The 23,384-nt window shown below is 36.6% G+C and overlaps 1 protein-coding gene across 6 annotated transcripts in view; it reads right to left on the bottom strand.

Annotated features, from left to right (window-relative positions):
* PDLIM5 (PDZ and LIM domain 5) overlaps positions 1–23,384 on the bottom strand; it is a 224,052-nt gene that overhangs the window by 42,803 nt on the left and 157,865 nt on the right. For 5 of the 6 annotated variants that reach the window (XM_043871014.1, XM_043871012.1, XM_043871011.1 and 2 more), the window contains one exon: positions 6,448–6,632. In XM_043871014.1, coding sequence (XP_043726949.1) covers positions 6,448–6,632 — 185 coding nt within the window. Of the gene's footprint in view, positions 1–6,447; positions 6,633–13,744; positions 13,877–14,619; positions 14,767–16,981; positions 17,099–23,384 lie in introns of all 6 variants that reach the window. The other variant, XM_043871017.1, reaches the window with a different exon arrangement.

Raw genomic sequence — 23,384 nt, forward strand, 5'->3', positions numbered from 1 at the left:
GAAAACTGATGTGCATCAAACATTTAGTCCTTCATAACTAAGACTGGATTTGTAAAAAAAAATCTGACTATATTTGGTAAGACAGTAAGATTTTATATATATATATATATTTATACACACACACACACACACACTTGCATCAAATGAATTAAATTTACCTAATCTGGTATCTATTCCCTGGAGGAATAAATGGCAACCCACTCCAGTATTCTTGCCTGGAAAATCCCATGGACAAAGGAGCCTGGTGGGCTACAGTCCATCGGGTTGCAAGGAGTCAGACACGACTGAGCGACTCAGCACACAATCTGGTATTTATAACCTAAACAGAATCTAGAAAAAATATTACAGAGCAAATTAGGGCACCTACATAAACACAGGAACGTATTTTTAAACTTACACCGTTACATTCATGAAGGTTTTAAGACTATCTATCTAACCACTTATTCATATACAATATGAAGGTTTCAAGCATTAAAATACCTATTAGACATACAAATATACGCATGTATTAAAATATTAGTGTAAAAAAGCACAAATCTTCAATTCTGAAAAATGTCAAGAATCTCACCTTTTATGTATTTTTATAGATCAGTAAACGTTTCTAAAGAGACCACTGCATCTGAATTCTGGAAGCATACCAAAGCACAGGGCAAGCATGCAGCAGTATCGCTAGCGTGCATAAAAACTCAAGCGTGGGTTCACCTTTCTGTTGTATCTTGATACTTTCATGCAGACTATGAACTCTTTAACATTTCGCATTCTAAAATATTTATTTCTTTGTCAGTTACTGGCAAGCTTGTGTATATATGGTGGTGTATGTTAAAGAAGATGCCTGAGAAAATGAAGAGGACCCAGTCTAAACCATAATGCTGTTACATACACACCTAGTTCCTATTTATCAACTGGATAGAAGAGCCTGGTGGGTTACAGTCCATGGGGTCAAAAAGAGTTAAACACAACTCAGCGAACAACACCTTATGGACTTCCCTGGTGGCTCAGATAGTAAACAATCTGCCTGCAATGCAGAAGATCCAGGTTCGATTCCTGGGTTGGGACGATCCCCTGGAGAAGGGAATGGCTACCCACTCCGGTATTCTTGCCTGGAGAACTCCATGGACAGAGGAGCCTGGCGGGCTATAGTCCATGGGGTCGCAAAGAGTCGGACATGACTGAGCGACTAACACTTAATGCTTTACTGTCTTCTTGAAAGACTTCTGGATAACACAGGCTCTATTATACCACAAGTGAAATGATCTAAGATTTAAAGTCAGAATGTTAATGGAGGTGGTATTATAGAAACCCATGACAGGTTCAGAATATACTAGTAAGGCTTAAAACTTCAATTACCCTTTCAAAGCAATCTTTTTTCGTTTTGGTTATCATTTCAAAACTCATGACTAAAATACTTCTTTAAATAAGTGACTTTCAAACTTTTTCTTAACTATAAAAAAATAATAAATACACTTTTCCTGTTGTACACTTTATCGGCTGATCCAAAATACATGTTTGTATACAAATAAGTACATACATATACACATACATACATATATATGTAAACTAAAACCACATTTTCATAACATGATACCTACCCATAATATGTTAAAACACTTCATTTAGTAAAATATTCTCAAATTTTCTATTTCATTTTTTAATGAAAATACTGGCTATGATCCATTAAACTGTTTCATTATCAACTAAATGGGCCACAGACTGCATTTTAATGATTCTGATCCCATCCTTCCTACCCCATTGTAGGAATTATTTTAAAATGACATCACTGGTGATAGGAACTCTTTGGTGATGGTGGGAGGGTAGGGGGATAAAAAATCTTTTCCTCTTTTCTTAACCCACACTAGAGCACAGCTGTGAACCATCAAGAAAAAGACACCTGAAGTTCTCAGCGTGAGAGAAGCAACGCCACCTGCTAATGCTTTATCTGAGTCCAAAGAAGTGCAGTGACTTGCCTCTGAAGCTTTTGCAACCTTTGGTGGAAATTTTCCTTTTTACAGGTCAGTTGTGAAGAACATTAAGAACACATCACGCGACAACTTTTGTTGTTCAATCACCCAATCGTGTCCGACTCTTTGAGACCCCATAGACCGCAGCACACCAGGCCTCCCTGTCCCTCCCATCTCCCGGAATTTGTCCAAGTTTATGTTCACTGCATTGGTAATGCCATCCAGCCATCACATCCTCTGATACCCTCTTCTCCTTCTGCCCTCCATCTTTTCTAGCATAAGGGACTTTTCCAATGAGTCAGCTGTTCACATCAGATGACCACAATACTGGAGCTTCAGCATCAGTCCTTCCAGTGAATATTTAGGGTTGATCTCCTTGCTGTTCAAGGGACTTTCAGGAGTCTTCTCCAGTCACAGTTCAAAGGCATCAATTCTTTGGCGTTCTGCCTTTTTTACAGTCCAGCTCTCACAACTGTAACAATACCACTGGGAAGACCGTAGCCTTGACTATATGGACCTTAGTTGGCAGAGTAATGTCTCTGCTTTTCAACACACTATCCAGGCTTGTCACTGCTTTCCTGCCAAGAAGCAACTGTCTTCTGATTTCATGGCTGCAGTCACCATCCGCAGTGATTTTACATCCCAAGAGGAACTCTCTACTTCCTCCTTTCCCCTTCTATTTGCCAGGCAGTAATGGGCCAGATGCCATGATCTTAGTTTTTTTGATACTAGTTTTAAGCCAGCTCTTTCCCTCTCCTCCTTCACCCTCAACAAGGGAAGAGTGGTATCATCCGCATATCTGAGGCTGTTGATGTTTCTCCCACCTGTTGTGATTCCATCTTGTAACTTATCCAGCCCAGCATTTCTCATGATGTGCTCGGCATACAGGTTCAACAACCAGGGTGACAGCAGACAGCCCTGTCCTACTCCTTGCTTGATCCTGAACCAATCCGTTGTTCCATCCAGGGTTCTAACTGTTGCTTCCTGGCCTGCATGCAGGTTTCTCAGGAGACAGGGAAGATGGTCTGTACTCCCATCTCTCTAAGAGCTTCCCAGTTTGTCATGGTCCACACAGCCAAATGCGACACTTACAACCTTCTAAGTCAAAAGAACAAATGGGAAATATGTGCACAAGAAGTCCTTGAAACTATTTATTAGAGACTAAGAGTAGCTTCTGAGGTGTTGTTTTATTTTGTTTTGAAATATGGTTTATGGTTAGAATAAAATAAAAGAACTTGAGTAGCTAGGAATTTTGTATTTATTTTACAATTTTTACAAAGTAAAGACCCTGATGCTGGGAAAGACTGAGGGCAGGAGGAAAAGGGGACGACAGAGGATGAGATGGTTGGATGGTATCACCGACTTGATGGACATGGGTTTGGGTAGACTCTGGGAGTTGGTGATGGACAGGGAGGCCTGGTGTGCTGCAGTTCATGGGGTGGCAAAGAGTCGGACGTGACTGAGCGACTGAACTGAACATAAAATAAGTAACTTTAACATAACATAAACTAAGTGCCAGTATAGTACCTAAAGCAAGATAAACAGCAGGAGTTCTGCAAATATTTTCTGATTTAAGCATCAAGATGTAATTCAACTAACACTGCACAATGGCAAAACATACTTTCTTTTAATAACAATTAATGCTTTATAATATTATATAACATACAGTTTTCTATCCTGTTATAGTTTTGCTCAGATTAAATTCAGTTACACCTTCTATAAAAGGATTAATATTTTAAATACTAACCATGTGGATCATGATTATACTTATTTGCCTGTTTTGATTATTAAATTATATTTGATTGAGAGAAAAAAGGATTCTATCGCCCTCTTGTGGTAATTTTGCTGTAGTGTATCCTCCAGGAGTTTGACATCAATTGGAAATTTTCTTTTTATTCTAACAGGCTGAGTAGTATTTTGCCCATAGCTTCTGAATTTCCAAAAGCGGTACACATAACTTCCTGCCCTTCACAGTCCATACCCTCCTTTCAGTTCTACTTTCTGAAATTTAGTCTTTTCCTTGCTCTTTTAGGAAACATTCTCCTGTTTGCTTCCAATTACTATACCCCCCAAATTTTTGTGAAAGTTACTTTTTGTATTTTAATCATACATAAAATAATTACAGCAATTCTTCATTGTTATAGATAAGCTCTAAATAAGTGGAAATAATTTAAAATGTGTAGGGCTGAAGTGTCAGCATTTTTTCCAAGAAAACAGGTCTTGCTAATGGTATTATTCTAAGTTTTTTAAGTTTTCAAAAGTAATAAAATAGCCTTTTGTTTAAAATAGTCTCCATCAGGGGACCTCTGGGCAGTCAAGTTGCTAGGACCTGCGCTTGCTCTGCAGGGGGCACAGACCCGATCCCTGGCTGGGAAACTAAGATCCCGCCTGCTGGGCAGCTCAGCCAAATTAAAAAAAAATTTTTTTTTAATTGAGGTAATAATAATAAACAAGCAAACAAAACAGTCTAGGTTATGTGTAATGGCCTTTCCTCTCTCTTCCACACAACACTTTTAGCTTTAAAAATTAGTAATGGTAATTCAAAAATATGTAAATGACACTATGAAATAAATTTTAACTACATAAATAATTAGTAATTTCTTAAAGAAAATTTACTTACAATAAATGAAGTTAGCATTAATATATTTAAATGCTATGGAAAATACAAAACAAAGATGGATTCCTAATTAAAAATTCATTCTTTCCACTCTTATCAACTAAAAAGTAATAAATTACCTATTTTTATATAAAAAGTTATAAAGTTATCATATTTTTTTTTTAATTTTTATTTTTATTTTTATTTTTTTTAAAGTTATCATATTTTTTAAAGCAGCCCCTTGTGTATTCAATTAATACCCATCCCAAAACTGATGAGGGAAGACTAGAAATATACAAGGGATAAGTTTAAAAAGTGTCTTCTTTGCAGAGGAGCCTGAACTTTCAAAAGCAAATTAACATGGCAAGTCTCAGTAACTTCAGTTTTAGTAAAACCAGAGCAGTTACGAAGTGTGAGCAGCAGGAGATGAGACTGAAGTTAGTAGAGGTCAGAGGGAAAAGCTCTTAATGATTAGTGAAGGAAGGGGGAAACAGTCCAGCATCTGCAGCAGGAGAGTAACATGGGCCAATGAATTTTGGAAATATCACTTGCAGTAAGGAAGACAGACTTACAGCGTGAGAAGGCGATGGGGAAATTAGTTAGTTGTCTGCAAAGATCAGGGCCTGAACCAAAGCAGTTGCTGTGACCGCAAAGAGGAGAAAAGAAATCTGAGAAATACTAAGTAAGAGGTAGAATCATTAGGTGTTAGTTACTGTGAGAGCATGGGAATGGAGTCTCAAGCTTCCACTCTAGCTCTGGTGCCTGGTGATCATCCCCAAAGACAGCTAGGGTATTCTCAGACACACAGCGTTGGAGGTGCCACCTCCAACAAGGTGACCTCCTTGTTGGAGGTCAACAAGGTTGAGGGTATGAAGTTCAGGAGAAGTGAAGTGAAAGTCGCTCGGTCAAGTCCGACTCTTTGCGACCCAAGGACTATACAGTCCACGTGATTATCTAGGCCAAAATGCTGGAGTGGGTAGCTTTTCCCTTCTCCAGGGGATCTTTCCAACCCAGGGATCGATCCCAGGTCTCCCGCATTGCAGGTAGACTCTTAACCAACTAAGCCACAGGGAAACTCAAGAATACTGGAGTGGGAAGCCTGTCCCTTCTCGAGTGGATCTTTCTGACCCAGGAATCGAACCAGTGTCTCCGGCACTGCAGGCAGATTCTTTACCAACTGATAGGAAGTAAATTATCAGTGGCTGGGAAGTAAAGGGAATCTTGATGACATATCATCTAGGAGAGTGTAAAGAGCGCAAGAGATGAAGACTGAGGGTGGGATCAGCAACATTTAAGTGTAGTCCCATCTTAAAGCAGTACTTTCATCCTATAAGCATAACCTTCACTCATGTTGGGAGAAGTATTTAGTCTTCTTCCATTTTGCAGATCAGAAAACTGAGGGTCAAGGTTAAGTGACTTTATTTAAAGTTATTTATCTATAGAAGTGAATGTAAAGTCAGGTTTCCAGATGGAGCCCAAGGACAGGAAGTAAAAGACTCCAGCAGCAAATGCATCTGTCACTGTTATCCTGTGTAAATGATCAAAACTAGGATGTATGTCCACGGCTAACCTTCAAACAACATAGTTTGTTAATAAGACCCCAAATTTACAACTCAACCCATGCTTCCTGGGTAATCTGGAAAACTAGGAAACACTCTCAATTCTATAATTATAAATAGCAAGTGGCAACTGTGTCTCACACACACACACATACATAATGTTAATCAGACACTTCAGAGGAAAAATAGCTGCAACTACTCTTCCCAGTCTTTTGTCAATCTTAGATGATTGAGAAGGGTTTCAGCAGTGAATTCTAGCTGAAATATATCCCAGAACACATTTTCATTGTTACACTTAAATGCAAAAAAGCAAGAGATTTCTTTGGCGAAGTACCTGCTTGGCTGGGCCGTTGCCAGCTTGGTGACTTGATCCCACTGGACCCCAGAGGCTTGAAGGCAGCAGCAGTGGTGAGCCCGGCCACCCCTGGTCTGGTCGAGCCTGGGCTTCCCGGCCTCTCGGGGGAGCTCCAAGCTGCAGCTGCTGATGGCGCAGACTGCTGAGAAGGCTCCTGGGCATTGCTGGAGAGAAAAGAAGGAGACGATTTTGGTAAAGTGGCAGTAATCTAACTTAGTAGTGATTTGTCCTTTTCTCAACCTATTAAATCTCTAAGGAAAACGAAAATACTGATTAATTGATATTTTAAAGAAAACTCTTAATACCATGACAGGGGACTGACTCTCTTTAAAACAGAAAAAAGAAAAGGAAAGGAAAACAATCAGGTCGCATTTGTTTTTTAATCTTTGGAAATTCCCTTTAAAAGGTCTACTCCGAGAAATTGTTGTTTTTGTTGTTTGGTTGCTAAGCCATGTCTGACTCTTGCAACTCTGTGTACTGTATGTAACCTGCCAGACTCCTCTGCCCATGGGACTATCCCAGCAAGAGAACTGGAGTGGGTTACCATTTCCTTCTCCAGGGGATCTTCCTGACCCAGGGATCAAACCACCTCTTCTGCATTGGCAGGCAAATTCTCTACCACTGAGCCACCAGGGAAGCCCAAACCTGAGAAATTAGGCACTGAAAAAGTTACACAGCCAGTTTTTTTAAATAAGAAGCTAATTTCCTCTATCTCAGCATTCCAGAAGGGTCGTGTAGAATACAACAATTATTGGAGAATCCCTGATCATTCGTATGAAATGGCATATGCAGCTTTTCTTTACCACACTCTTCTGGTATCTCATGAACTAAGTTTCCCTGACATCTCACCAGTCACTCGTTTCACTCACACACTCGCTCAGTTACTCATTCAGTAAATACTCAAGCACCTACTATAATACATGCCAGACACTGTGTTACATAGTGGAAAACAGGAGACAATATCTGCAGCCTAACACAGCATCCAGTGCTGTGTTCATGATACAAGAAAACAAGAAACATGTCTGCCACTGTCCTCCCTCAAGCAGAGCTATTTGCTTAACAGGAGGTCTTATTTACGCTGGTTCCAGTTTGATAGAGAAGATGATATGGCTTGTATCATCCCAGTCATTTGTTATTTACACTTATATATCATCATTAAAAAATAATTCTAGGTAGTCCAAATTATAAAGTAGGCCCTTTTGGAATGATGTAATACTATAAACAGTTTCTCTCAAATGAAGTATAATAAAAATGGTAACAATGACAACAACAATAATACATCCTACTGGCTTTTCAACAGAAGCTGAGCTACCACTTACTAAATAATCCTATGCACAGAAACTCAATTCCTTCAATATGAGAAATCAACAGCTAGACAAAATAAATACCCTTAATTATACCGTCAGGCTGAAGTTTCAACTGCAATCATGCCCACTATATTACTGTAAATGACTAAGATTACCTAGTTTTCCCAATGCCTCTTGAACCCTGCATAGCCTAACGCAGCAGGCTGACGCTACCTATCCTTAGGAAGGCTGCTTCAAGGCTGCCCTTTGACTGCCTTTTGGGACTTTGGTTGGTCAACAGTTCCAAACAGTCATATAAAAGTTTCTCTAAAAAAGAGAGCTCACTGCACCTAAGCCGTATCAACAGTGTGGTTTATGATAAACACCGGCTGCCCTCCTGCAAGTTGGAGGTTGGGTACAAATGAGGCACAGCATGCCTACGAGATGAGCCCCAACGAAACCCGTCTCAGGTACTTAGTTTCTAAATAGCTTCTCTGGCAGAGAACACTTTGCATGTCTTATCGTAACTCCTTGCCACAGGCATCCACACAGCATGGGTGACCTCACGGGGAGGTTTGGAAACTCGAGCCTCCTTTCTTCTCGACTTGGCCCCATGCATCTTTCTCTGTGCTGATTCTGCTTTGTATTCTTTCACTGTCATGACTCTCAATCATGAGCACTACTATAGACTGAGTTCTGTTAAGCCCTCCCATGAGTCATCCAAACCTGATGGTGGGCTTAGGGCACTTCTGATAACAGGTACTTTTGAAAAATCATACTAGAGCTATTTTAACTACCTTGAAATACTATTCCCTATTATTGTTCCCTCATATTCAAGTGTAGCAGAGCCATCACCTTCTTCTATTTCTAATGAGTTTAATGAAAACTCAAATGTGCTTGATGTTGAAAAATACATGAAAAACTTAAGCAGTTTAATAATTTTATCATAAATAAGAAATGAAAGACAGTTGCTTTACTTAATGGCAGTGCTGAACACAATTATCAGTAAAGACACAGTAAAGAATATTAATGGAGACCAAATTTAAGCATTAAGTACCTTTTAAAAGATTTGTGGTGGACAGAATATTTATTTTACAAAAACTCTAATTCAAAAAGATACACACACCCCAGTGTTTATAGCAGCACTATTTATAACAGCCAAAACATGGAAGCAACCTAAGTGTCCATCAACAGAATGCATTCCCATGGATAAAGAAGATGTGGTACATATATACAATGGGATATTAGCCATAAAAGAACAAAATAACGCCATTTACAGCAACAAGGATAGACCTAGAAATTATATACTGAGTCACACAGAGAAAGACAAATATCACATGCCATCACTCACATGTGGACTAAAAAAAGAAAAACACACAAATGAACTTATTTACAAGACAGAAGCAGACCCACAGACACAGAAAACAAACTTATGGGTTATGAAAGGGGAAAGGGGGGATAAATTAGAAATTTGGGATTAACAGATACCTACTACTGTATATAAAATAGATAAACAAGGGCCTATTGTATAGTACAGAGAACTACACTCAATATCTTGTAATAACCTGTAGTGGAAAAGAATATGGAAAATATAATATTGTTGACTTACACTGTTTCAGGCATACAGTAAAGTGATTCACTTATATTGTATACCTGAAACACTGACTCAACCTACTTCAAAAAAAATACTACTGTTATTCCAAGGTTATTGCTAGGATTAAATGAAATACAATGAGATAACACATGTAACACACATCAAGTACTGAACAGACTGCTGAGCACAGAGCGTGTGCTCCAGAAATGCTATATCCTGTAATATGCAGCTCAGATATCGAGAGATAAGTACATCTAGCAAATAAACATCCTTCATCTGCACTAGCAATTCTGCTTCTAAATGTAGTTTGTAGATAGTTCTGATCCAGGATTTTGAGGTCAGGTACAATCTTGCCTCCTCAACTCAATTTTAAATGACACACAGTATCTCATAAGCAAAAAATGTTTTCATTTTTTATTGTAACCTTTGTACACAGTTCTGTATATATTTTCTCCCAAAGACTCTAAGATGTTTAAATCTTAAACAGTACTCTTTAGATACAAAGGATGTGCAGATTATAAAGAATCTATAAAAATCTAAGTTATAAGCAAGGAAGTTCTATTTATATCAGGATTGATCAACAGAGCTGAAACATCTCTAGGGGAATAGATCTCTATTAACTGAAAATATTTAATGTAGTAATGGGAGAAAATTGTTTTATCTAGACAATCATGTTGAAATGTATGATGTCCAAGCCCCTAAAAATCAAACATCTTTTTTTTTTCTAATTTTTAACTATTACTTTCTACTTAAAGAAATATATGAACATTATACACAGATTAAAAAATTAATAAAGCCATTGGCTATATAATTCTACATTTGGGGAAAATGGGGAAAATGCAATAGTCACTAACAGCAAAATATTTCAAACTAATGACTAATTTATTAATATAATAGTCATGAACACTTAGATTGGTATATTCTAAAATCATGACTCATACATTTTTTCTAAACTTAAATGGTTTAAGGTATACCTAAATTCTAAACAAAATTAAACTGCTTTCTAAAAGATCCTAGTAAGAAAACCAGAGCAAATCCATTAGCAATGTTGACTAATACCAAGCTCAGCATCAAACATGGTCATTTTCACTAGTCTGCCAAATAAACAAGCACTGAAATGAAATGTTAAAATTAATATGACTTCCATCTCAAGAATACCAAAGATTCTGTTTCATATTTCAAAACCTTAAAATGGAGAAAAATGTATACTGATAGAGCAAAGGTTTAAAAACTGAGCTAATGAGGACAAAAGAAAAAGGAAGAAGTTAATTTTCAGTGTCAGCAACCTGATTTATCTTAAATTTACATTCTTTCCCCACATTTGTCTATTATAACAAATAAATTTCAGCTGCAGATGGGGAAGAATTGGAAATTTCAAGTCTATTTTCAAAAGAGAATCTCTGCTTAACGAATAATCTTGAGGTAACTTTTATTCTAATTATCATAATTACATGTTTAAATTTTTTAAAAGCCAATTGTACATCACAGATTTAAACATCAATGTTTAAACTAAGCAGTTTTTAGCTAAAATCTTACAAAAATTGATATACGGATACACACATTCTGAAGTGGTAAGAAAGGAATATTTCTGGAAGATCATAAGTATTCTTAAAGAATGCTATTAAGAATTCTTAATTCTTTAAGAAATCTAGAAAAGGATCGAGATATATAGAGCAGTCATTGAGTCTCTTTTGTTCCAGAATTTTGCTAAGCAAAATTCTTCAACTTTTTGTATTAAAATTCAACATGTTAAATATAAATAGTATAATGGAAAGACAAGTCTTGTGTTGTACTACATTTTATTATAATTTTAAAGATTTGTTGCTGTTTAGTCGCTCACTTGTGTCTGACCCTTTGCAAACCCATGGACTACAGTACTCCAGGCTTCCCTGTCCTTCACCATCTCCCGGAGCTTGCTCAGACTCATGTCCATTGAGTTGGTGATGCCATCCAACCATCCTGTCCTCTGTCCTCTCCTTCTCCTCCTGCCTTCAATCTTTCCCAGCATCAGGGTCTTTTCCAATGAGTCAGCTCTTCACATCAGGTGCCCAAAGTGTTGGAGCTTCAGCTTCAGCATCAGTCCTTCCAATGAATATTCAGGATTGATTTCCTTTAGGATGGACTGGTTTGATTTCCTTCCAGTCCAAGGGACTCTCAAGAGTCTTCTCCAACACCACAGTTCTAAAGCATCAATCCTTCAGCGTTCAGCCTTCTTTATGGTCCAACTCTCACATCCATACATGACTACTGGAAAAGCCATAGCTTTGACTATACAGACCTCTGTTTTAAAGACTACTGTTAAACAAAAGCAAAAATCAGAGCTAAAATATCCGAACTGCTCTTTCTAGTACACTTCTCACTGAGGTGGCAAGGTCTCTTCAGAAAACTCTTGCTTTGCAGAATACCAGCTAGCTCACCTTGTCAAGAACCATTTTCCTTCTCTGGATATCAAACATATTTAGCTTGTGTCTACAACTGTTAATAAAAAGTAATGAAAATTACTACTAACACTTCCTCTAGAAGTAGGTCCATGGACAAACCGTCCATTCATAACTGCAGGTACACCTTTTTTAAAAAACAAAAAGTTCATTTAAACAATAAGGAGCCTGATTTGAAAGGAAATCAGGGATGCATTTTTTTTAGAGTAACTTTTTCTGCTTAAAAACAGACTGACTTACCACGTAACAACTACATACCAAAAAGTTATAAAACTGTTCTCAGTTTTACAATGATAAATGAAAAACATTAATTCTTCAAACAAGGTATACAAGGATTTTTATGTTGTTCTTTTTCTATTCAACAGTGAGAACAAAATAAGTTACTGGAATAAAAAATCAGAAGCTGAATGAGCATGGCACAAATGGAGAAACGGGGTATTTTCTCATAACCAATGCTTTTCCCCATCCCATCTCCATCTGATGTCAGCCAAAACATACCATAAGCCATTTAGTTAAAAGGAAAGAAAGAAAGAAAGAAAGAAAGAAAGAAAGAAAGCAACAGAGGATTTAGAGACTCTATTGTGTTCTCAAGGGAATTTTTATTCCAAGGGTAGTCAGCACCTGTCTTTGTATAGACTTAGCCCTAACAGTGTTATATTTCTGCTCATTTAATGATTACAATTCCACAAATAATTTTGGGTATTTTTTTTCCTTAGAGCAAAATGTACAATGACATGTCTTCCCCCTGTTCAAACGTCTCCCTTAAAATTTATCCAGAGTTACACTGACACAGCTTATTTAATTGCACTTTACTGTGCTTCATACATATTATGTTTCTTTTCACAAACTGAAGGTTTGTGGCAACCTTGCATCAAGCAAGTCTATTAGCACCATTTTTCCAAATGCATTTGCTGCCCACTTTGTGTCATATTTTGGTAACCCTCACAAGATTTCAGAATTTTTCATTATTATTACATTTGTTATAGTGATCTGTGATCTTTGGTATTACTATTGCAAAAAGATTATGACTCTCTGAAGGTTCCGATAATGGTCAGCATCTTTAAGCAATAACGCAGTTTTAAATTAAGGTATATACATTAATTTTTTAGACATAATGCTATTGTACACTTAACAGAATACAATAATAGGGTAAATATAACTTTTATATGCACTGGAAAACCAAAAAATTTGTGATTTGTTTTATTGCACTCTTTACTTTATGGCAGTGGTCTGGAACCAAACCTGTAATATCTCCAAGGGATGTCTGTAATTAAGTATATTGAGCACATCCGTTAACTGTGGGTAGGACACAAACATATGATCAATAGGCAGCCTGTGTCACATCAGGCTTTTACGAATTACAGTATGCTCTTTGCCATTAATTTTATGTTCTTTCAGAAATAATATAGTCATTTCATTAAGATTATACCTTTAGGAAACATTTGGGATTTTTTATTTTTACGTTATACCTAATAATTTTTAGCATAATTGTTAAGTCTGGGAGAAAAATTCACTTTTGCATTTTAGCATTTCCCAAATATGGTGAAAATTAAGTTGTCTGCCAAAGTAAAACTCTCATATATAAGAACTATAAGATAGCAACCAATCAACAGCAACTAGTTTATTATTTTTTCCTTTTTTTTGAACAGTATAAAGGTATGTTTTATTAAACAATTCTTCTCATATAGCAATATCCATGCAATAAAAAACAGGGTCTTATTTCATACCAAATATCAAGCGTGCTAATAAGAGATGTCACAAAGGATTAAAAGTTAATAATCATACAAAATAATGTGCTCGTGCATTATCGCTGCATTGAAATTACAGTTAATTTAAAACTGGACACAAATCAGCTCTAGGATTTTCTCATTTGGGCTGTTAATACAGTGCTTCAGTGTCAGAGAAAGTAGTACCTTTGACAGCAAGCCCCCCCTTATGACATCCACTCCCCCCCGTACCTGGTTTTCTTAACATGGACAGAGCCAGTTGATTTCCTCAAGGGCTGGAGATATGAAAAAGCTAAAGGCTTGGATACAGGGCTGATGCAAAGTGCATCCAGGAGTGAGTGATATTTTTCAGGACTGGAGAGCCTGGTGAGCATTCAGAAAGAGTTTTAAGCCGAAAAATCACACTACTGATAGCAAGAAGTATGTAGTTTTTATAGTTTATGATTTGAAACATTCCCAAAGAGAGAGAGAGATAGGGACAGAAACAGAACAAAGCAGCAGAAAGAGGATGAAGCGTCTATCATGTTATTCTACTCATTAATACAGAATTGAGTAAATTTTCATCAAAGTTGATCAAGGCAATCTTTTGGAAAGCATCGAAAGCTATAAAAACTACTAGAAATTATGTAAAAACAGAACCCTACAACAATAAAAAGGTTTACTCTTTCTATGGGATGGATGGACATTAGAATAGTTAGGCTTTAGATCAACTTCAAACACAACCAGCGTGTGCGAAAAGGTAAAACCAACAAAAACCTAAAATATCTATTTATGCTTGATTCTGTTTCAGAATTCTGTTTCATAAAAATTTAAAATGATAAAAACTCAAAAGTCAATAGGCACACAACATGCAACAATCCACGCAACTGAGAAGTATCGCAGATAAATGGTGGTAATGGAAAGAGACAAAAGGATTATTTCAGGAAAAATCAGTAAAAAAAACTCTGTGGGATCTAGCCACAACCTAGAAAAAATGTCCCAATACAATTACGGTCCCGTAACAGGGCTGTGGCTGATTCAAACGGGCATGCTTTCTCAGAGGTGAGCTGTAAGACAGTGAAGGGCGCTGGGCTCACATCAGAGGCACACTGTACATGTGTTTCTACCTGGTTTTTGCGGCGAGAACAGCAGACACAGTGGCGGCGGCGCTGCTCAGAACCGCAGCACTGTATCTAGCAGGAGAAGACAAGGTAGACAAGTTTCGAAAAGCTTCCAAAGAGCTTGTTGCCACATTTCTTGTGGAGCTGCTTAAGTTGGTCAGTAGAAAAACAGAGAAGAGGAACAAAAAGGAAAGTGAGAAGGCGTAGCATAATAAAGGTAAGACAGCAACCATGCTGTGTTAATACTTAGACTTTTAAAGGCGGGACATGTCACAAGTGTTAAAGCAGCTCAGATCCTTTATTTACTGTTACTATGATTTCTCTCAGAAATTAAACTCTGATACATAATCCTCCATAAAACTGGTTTAAATACTATACAAACATTTTTGAATGTTTTTAAGCTCACAGTCTCTAATCCTACTTAAAGTGAAATCAGTATCATATAACAATACACATTTGAAGACTGATTTGTCAACAACTTCCTTTCTTTTTCTTTGTCAACAACTAAGTAGAAAATAAATTCAAACATGAAGTGTGAATTTCAGTAAGCAGAAAAAGAAAGAAGGTTATGCCAACTTTTCCAAAAAGTTTCTACATAATGAGAATGTAGAGATGATATACACCCAGAGCCTGACATTTTAATGAGACTCAAGTTTTCAAGAGAAGCAGGTACAATCGGCTGCTTATTAAGAAGCCACAATACATATTAATACAGACAAGAAATAACTTTTAAATATTGAGAGTAAAACTATTTGGGGAGGGCAAACACCTTTGCAGAAATAAACAGTAGTTACAGTTTATTAAAAGATCACCTTCTCTAATGATGCTCTGTATTTCTATTCTCAGTTAGCTCTGTAAAGATTCAAAAATGCTGCTATGAAATTTTACCTTCAAAATTCCAATTATTTAAAATAATAGTGTCCTTTGGTCTTTTAGAAAAGCTCATATATCTAGATAGGAATTAACACTGCGTCGTTAGGACTGTAATGATTTTCAAATCTGGTTGCTGCTGTTGCTTAGTTTCTCAGTAGTGTCCCGACTCTTTGCGACCCCATGGACTGTATGTAGCCCTCCAGGCTCCTCTGTCCATGGCGATTCTCCAAGCAAGAATACTGGAGTGGGTTGCCATGCCCTCCTCTCAAATCTGGTTATCAGGCTGGAATTGAGAACTTCTTGTTTTTATTAGGTAAAAAGAAAGTTTAAAATGCATGGGATGAAATCTATGCCTCTCTTCTTTACGCATATAAGTTCTTAATGAATATCCTCACTACTATGATTGCCTTTTCCAAAACTGGTGACAATGGCCACCTCTAACACAACATACTTATGTATCAAACTCAACTCAAGCGAATAAGAGCTCAGATGCCTAAAACTGTGAGGGTTGATATAAGTCTCTTCTCCCTACTCCTCTTCTCCCATCTAGAAGAATTTGATAATTCATTATTCCTAGTTCCACTGGCTATAATTTTACAAACCATCAGAAGACAAATTAAGAAAACAGTGGTAAGCCATTTATATATATATATACGTATATATATATGTACACACAGAGAGAGAATTGCTTAAGTATAATTTTTGATAAGTCTATAATTTAAGTGAACTGTGTAGATACGTTTTAACTGTTCTGAATGGCTAGAAAAGAAAAATGGGGTCTGAGAAAAAGAAAAGAAAAATGCGATAAGCAGCAGAGCAGAGGAATATGAGTATCATACAAAGTGGAAGAATAAAGTTACCAACTGACTCAACTTTGAGTTTTTCGATTACTCTGCATCTTTGAGACAATGGCTTCTATTTGAGGGAAATAATGGCAAATAATGACAAGACGCTTAAGTCTACAAAAAAAGTCAGCTAAAAAAATAAATCAGGTAAATTATCCTTCTTCTGTAAGAAGAAAAGGAAGCTATAATGAATTTCTTTCATCATACTGTATCAAAAATGATAGTATAAAAAGATCGAGTATGAGCAGAGTCCATCAAAATCTTAAGAAAATTAACCTCAATACATTTAGAATATATCTGGGCACCTAGAACATAAAATCTCTATCACTTCTTTTTTAGATGGGAATGCTCTAATTCAATAGACTTATGACAAACTCAAGAAAGATGACGTTCCAAATCACAGTGAATAGAGAAAAGGCACAGATTTCCTGACTCTAAATTAGAACTCAGAATCAAAACAAAAAATGAAAAATTTAAAAGTAGTGTAAAGCAGTGTTCCACCAAGGCTGAGTGCCAAGCTCTGTCTATATATTAGCGATGTCAGTTCTGTAATCTATGATCAGTTTTTCCTTTTTATTAATAGTCAAACAGTTTTAGTACCTATCACCACCAGCATTAAAATTTAGACAGACAAGAGGAAAAAACTCTACCTAGAATACGTAGTTACTTTAGAAAGTGTGGCTACTTGGCCACCAATATGTAAAACCTGAGCAGTTGTAGGTGGGTGAGGTCCACTCTGAGGTAGGTCTTCCAGAGAACTGTCAAACCTGAGTTTTCAGAAGTAAAATAAACAAGGCAGAGGAAATATTAATGAAAAGTACAGACATTAATCATGCATACTACCTTAAAAGAACATTGGTTCCATTTTGGAATACCGCTAGATTTTTTTTTAAACTTTGTATCTGCAGAAGGTTAAAACTAACACCAAACACCCTCACAATCACCAAATATAGACTGTTTTTTAACATAGCAACTTTTATGTGATAAACTATCATGCTTACAGGGGGAAAAAAGGTGGGTGGGATTTTCCATCACTGACTATGCATTGTGCACGCTTCAGAGAAACTTAAGCTCCAAGAAATTAATTAAGTTGCCCAATAACATATCATATCATATACTTAGTAAGGCTCAGATGGATGTTGAACCAAGTCTGTATGTACTCTTTCCAAAACCTTATGCTTTCCAGCATCCTGTGGGGCTGAATAGCACAATATACAAAAGCAACTAGGAATTTCCCTTCAAGTCAGAATAACTATTTGCAGATCTGAAATAATACGGATGTTGTTTACCTTGATGTAAAGAAACTATTTTATCTAATCAGAAACAAACCTTTGCAAGCAATTGTGTTGTTTGAATATGATGCATTTTGTTTTCCTGATGCCTCTACCATTTTTTCTTTCAAATGTCAGAATTAAATTTAAGAGCATTACCAGGTAAAAAGAAGATGAAAAAATTCGGTGTGAGGTCTGAAAGAAGAAAGCACCAAGTGTAACACTTTGGGGAAAAAAAATAAACAGGAAAAACAAAAAATTATTCATTTTTTTAAAAGCCTCTGAAAAAAAGTAGAATGGGTCAGTCATATCTATTGATTTTCAAATGGAAAATGTAACACTAAGATAAAGAAATAGAAGAGGTTATAGTCCCATTTTTTAATTTAGTACTGGTCATACCTTTACCAGAGTGTTGAAAAAAAGTGTAGATAACTTAAGAAAAATGTCAAGGTAGAAGTAAACATCATTTAAGAGGCAGAGTAAAAAAAAAAGTTAGACAAATAAAATAAGCGCTATAACAGGGGTCAGCAAACCACAGCTCCCAGGTCAAAGTCTGCCTGCCTCCTAGCTTCACAAGGCCTGGGAATTAACAATGGCTTTCGTATCTTTAAATGATTTAAAAAATAAAAAAGACTATTTCACAACACGTAAAATCTATATGAAATTCAAATGTCAGCATCTATAAATAAGTTTTATAGAACACAACCAGGTTCAGTTACTTACATAACGTCTATGGCTACTTCCATAACATCTATGGCTACTTCCATAAAACATGGAGAGCTGGGTAGCTGCAACAGACCCACATGACTCACAAAATCTAGTATATTTACTATCTCATTTTTTACAGAAAAGGTTTGTTGACTCCCTGTCACAGAGAATAATCTCTCCACACAGCTACCAGAGTGAACTTTTAAAAACATACATCTGATCCTGTCTGGTTCTCAGGTGCTGCCAGCACTGCTCTATGGATAGCTGTAATCCTAGGCTCCCTACTCACCAGCCTTTCTTATAGAGCTTTCTCTCTGTCTGGCTTGCTCCAGTCCAGCGGTCTTTCATCTCTTCTTAAACAGGCCAACCTTCTTCCCATCTCAAGGCCTCCGCACAGTCTATTACATCTCACTTTCTATACCCAGCTCTCTGCCACACCTTCATTGCATTAATTCTTAAGTATCCTTCTGGCCTCAGTTTAAATGTCACCTCCTCAGGGAGGCCTCCCTAATTTCCCAAATTGCCTAAATGCTGCCTGTGTCATATGGTTTTATACCACCCTGTACTTTTGCTTCACATAACTTGTTATTATATTAATTATGCAATCTGTGTGGTTATTTGTTTGAATTTGGACTCCCTCACTAGATTAGAAGCTCCTTGAGGTCAAGGACAGATATGTTCACTGGTATAAGTAAAACAAAGTGCTTACAACATAGTAAACAACAAATAAGTATTTGTTGAATAAATGCATTGGAGAAATTTATTGTTTTCAAGTACAAACTCACTATATATGCATTTTTTTCCCACATAATATATCTTGTACCTTCTAGAAACTGTTTCCCAATTCAGGTGAAACAGGTGTTACTGTTTAAGAATTGATACAAGAACAACCTCAAAGAAATGACTAGAACTCAAAAAAACCTTTCAAAATGTCCTTTAAAACATAAAGAATTATCAATATCCTAGAAAAAATAATGATCAACACCTATATATTGATACATAATGTATGTATTATATAACATAATTAGTATATAATACATAATGAGGACAGGTAAGAAAAAAAGAGTGAATTGAAGGAGTTGAGTTTTCCAACACCTCCACAAACTCTGTTGACTGGAAAAATGAATACCATTTGAAAATAAAGTTCATGTAACTCATAAAATACCCTTTAAAGCCAGATTTCTCAAGTTTCCAAACAAATGCACTTGGGAGGTTTCCCACATTTACAAACACTGATTACCTATTCCTTTGCTTAGCCAATGTCTGAAAATAATAGACTTAAGAAAATTTTAAACTACCTCATTTAATATGAACACACATCAATATCTATACTCATTTTGTCATTCCCCAATATATATTCTTTTTAGAGTTGGAAGAAGCTCTAATTAATAGCATCTCTGAAGCAGCAAGACTTTCTGCTCGGTCTGTTATGTTAAGTCAGTTTTCATTTCTCACTAGAGAGAGGTATGAACACTTCCCAGATATGTCTGGAGAGTTGGGCTTGCAGACTTTTGGCCTGCTTTTCTCAGGGAAAATGAACAAAGAGCTATTTGTGCATTATCTTTCTCTGCAATTGTGCCTTTCTTTGTATAATCTCTGCACTGGGCCTTTCTACGCTTTTCAGTGGGGACCCATGTAAACCGTCTGCTCGGGCAAAGCAGGAGTGAGGTTGCCCATCTCATTAACTTACCAACCTGACCATCCCTGTAGGAGCAGCCAGAGGAACTCTATCCACCAGTCCTGACAACTCTCAAATTGCTAATTCCTTATGCTGTAGACTCTAGCTCCTCCCCTTTTCACAGCAGTCTCAATCAACTTCTCTCACATTTTCTATTTGTCTCCTGCAGGCTTTGCATCCCCATTCAAAAATGCTATAGTTTCTTTTAAAACAACAATAACAACGAAAACACCTTCATCTTCTATTTCCCCCATGTACCTTAACATCCAAACACAATGAAATAAGTTTACTTACATAGTCTCCACTTCCTTACCTGCCTGCCCCTCTTCCACTGCCTCAAGTGGGCTCACTCTCCAACCGCTAGAAAATCATATTTTTGCTGAGGTCCTGAATGACCTCTCTGTGGCTAAATGCAATTGACAATTTGCATTCCTCACTTTCTTTTTATTGTGGTAAAAAGAACCAACATAAAATTTACTGTCCTAGCTATGACGGAAAATAACCTGAAAAAGAATAATTGAATCACTTTGCTGTACACCTGAAACACAACACTGTGAGTCAACTACACTTCAATTGTAAAAAAAAAAAAAAGAAAAAACCCTACCACCTTCACCATTTTAAGTGTATAGTTTAGTAATGTGAGGTATAGCTACTATTGTGAAACAGATTTCCAGAGCTCCATAGCTTTTTCATCTTATAAATCTGAAACTATATATCCACTAAATAACAAGTTCCCTTTCCCCACTTCCCCCTAGCTCCTGATAGCCACCATTCTATTTCTGTTTCTGTGAATTTGACCACTGTAGATACCTCACACAGGTGGAGTCACACAGTCTTGTCTTTTGGGGGTGCATTCCTAATTTCACTTAGTCGCATCATAGGATCCAACTGACCACTTCTCTTCCGTCTTCTGTGCTACGACCTTACCTATACACTTACCTGGTTTTAGTACTATTTCACTAGTTATTTCTGGTGGAAGGATGTTAAAATGCATCTCAGTTACAAAGTATCAAAATGTTAATTTGGCTCATCCATATTTTGACTGAATGACATCCAAACTACATAAGAATAAATTCTTCAGAAAGACTAACCTTGAAAAAGAATACAGAAACTTTCCTTTGCAGTATGAAAACTTTCAGTCTGCAAACACAAATTTCAATGCCTCCTCACTCTCCACATGAATGTCACAAAATAATCAGACAGAATGATTTACTAATCCCTAATGGCAGGTTTACTAATCCCTAATGGCAGGTTTTCAATAGGAAAAAAAAATTCAGAAACCTTACATATATTTTATAGCAGGTAAAAGAGCAAAATGACAATAAATTGTTGTTAGTATTTTCAGTCTTCCACAAAGCAAGCATTCACAGAATAATACTGCTAAGCAGAAAATGGAAAAAAGAAAAGTGGGATATACCAGCATTGTAGCTGCATTCCATACTTCTGGGGTTCACTGGAGGAGCAAAGTTAATTATTTTAGCCAAGGAAACTGTCTGTTGTCAGGAAAAATGGGAATTTTCTGCCAGATTCCCAACAACAAATATGCATTCACTTGTAACTTTTTACGATTTCCTCTCTGGTAAGTTAAATTAACTAAACCTCAAGTGGAAATTTCTGACGCCCTTAATCAAAAGCTAAATTTTTTCACTTCAACTGCCTTTGTTGTTTTTTTTTTTTTATCAGCCTAAAAACATTATTTGAGCCTGTTAATTCTACATTTATTATCAATTTCATCCCGAAGAGAATTTAAAAATAAGCAAATAGGGCATCCTTGATTTGCACATGCAGGGGCTGAGGAGACTAACTGTCAGAAGTTAAAAGAAGATTATGAAATAAAGAATAACACCATCCAAAATAAGGTTTATTTTTTTATGAGAGCGAATAAAAGGGATTGGGTCAAAGAAATTTTACTTGGAGCTTGTACTTTACTGAAACAAGGAAAAGAAGGAAATATAAATGGAGACCTTGAAAGAACTGGAACTTATTTGCATGAGGAAAGAATTTGTTCTTTGTTGTTTTATCTCATTTTCTCTCTCTCGCTCATGGGGTTTAGCTGCTTTACAGTGTAGCCAAGTGCATCAGCTACATGCATATTCACACCCCTCCTTTTCAGATTTCCTTCCCATTTCGGTCACCAGAGTATGAAGCAGTTTTCTTCAGCACCTTTCAAATTCTACCTTATTTTCTCCCATTCTGAAGGCTGTCTTTTCACCTTGCTTATGGTTTCCTTTGTTGTGCAAAAGCTTTTAAATTTCATTAGGTCCCATTTGTTTATTTTTGCTTTTATTTCCAATATTCTGGGAGGTGGGTCATAGAGGATCCTGCTGGGATTTATGTCGGAGAGTGTTTTCCCTATGTTCTTCTCTAGGAGTTTTATAGTTTCTGGTCTTACATTTAGATCTTTAATCCATTTTGAGTTTATTTTTGTGTATGGTGTTAGAAAGTGTTCTAGTTTCATTCTTTTACAAGTGGTTGACCAGTTTTCCCAGCACCACTTGTTAAAGAGGTTGTCTTTTTTCCATTGTATATCCTTGCCTCCTTTGTCGAAGATAAGGTGTCCATAGGTACGTGGATTTATCTCTGGGCTTTCTATTCTGTTCCACTGATCTATATTTCTGTCTTTGTGCCAGTACCATACTGTCTTGATGACTGTGGCATTGTAGTAGAGCCTGAAGTCAGGCAGGTTGATTCCTCCAGTTCCATTCTTCTTTCTCAAGATTACTTTGGCTATTCGAGGTTTTTTGTATTTACAAATTGTGAAATTATTTGTTCTAGTTCTGTGAAGAATACCGTTGGTAGCTTGATAGGGATTGCATTGAATCCATAGATTGCTTTGGGTAGTGTAGCCATTTTGACAATATTGATTCTTCCAATCCATGAACACGGTGTATTTCTCCATCTATTTGTGTCCTCTTTGATTTATTTCATCAGTGTTTTATAGTTTTCTATGTATAGGTCTTTTGTTTCTTTAGGTAGATATACTCCTAAGTATTTTATTCTTTTTGTTGCAATGGTGAATGGTATTGTTTCCTTAATTTCTCTGTTTTCTCATTGCTAGTGTATAGGAATGCAAGGGATTTGTGTGTTAATTTTATATCCTGCAACTTTACTATATTCACTGATTAGCTCTAGTAATTTTCTGGTAGAGTTTTTAGGGTTTTCTATGTGAGGATCATGTCATCTGCAAACAGTGAGAGTTTCACTTCCTCTTTTCCTATCTGGACTCCTTTTATTTCTTTTTCTGCTCTGATTGCTGTGGCCAAATAATAATAGCAAATGAAGAAACAAAGGATTAATCTCAAAAATATACAAGCAACTCCTGAAGCTCAATTCCAGAAAAATAAATGACCCAATCAAAAAATGGGCCAAAGATCTAAACAGATATTTCTCCAAAGA

Source organism: Cervus elaphus, chromosome 17 (genome assembly GCF_910594005.1).
Source record: "Cervus elaphus chromosome 17, mCerEla1.1, whole genome shotgun sequence".
NCBI lineage: Eukaryota > Metazoa > Chordata > Mammalia > Artiodactyla > Cervidae > Cervus > Cervus elaphus.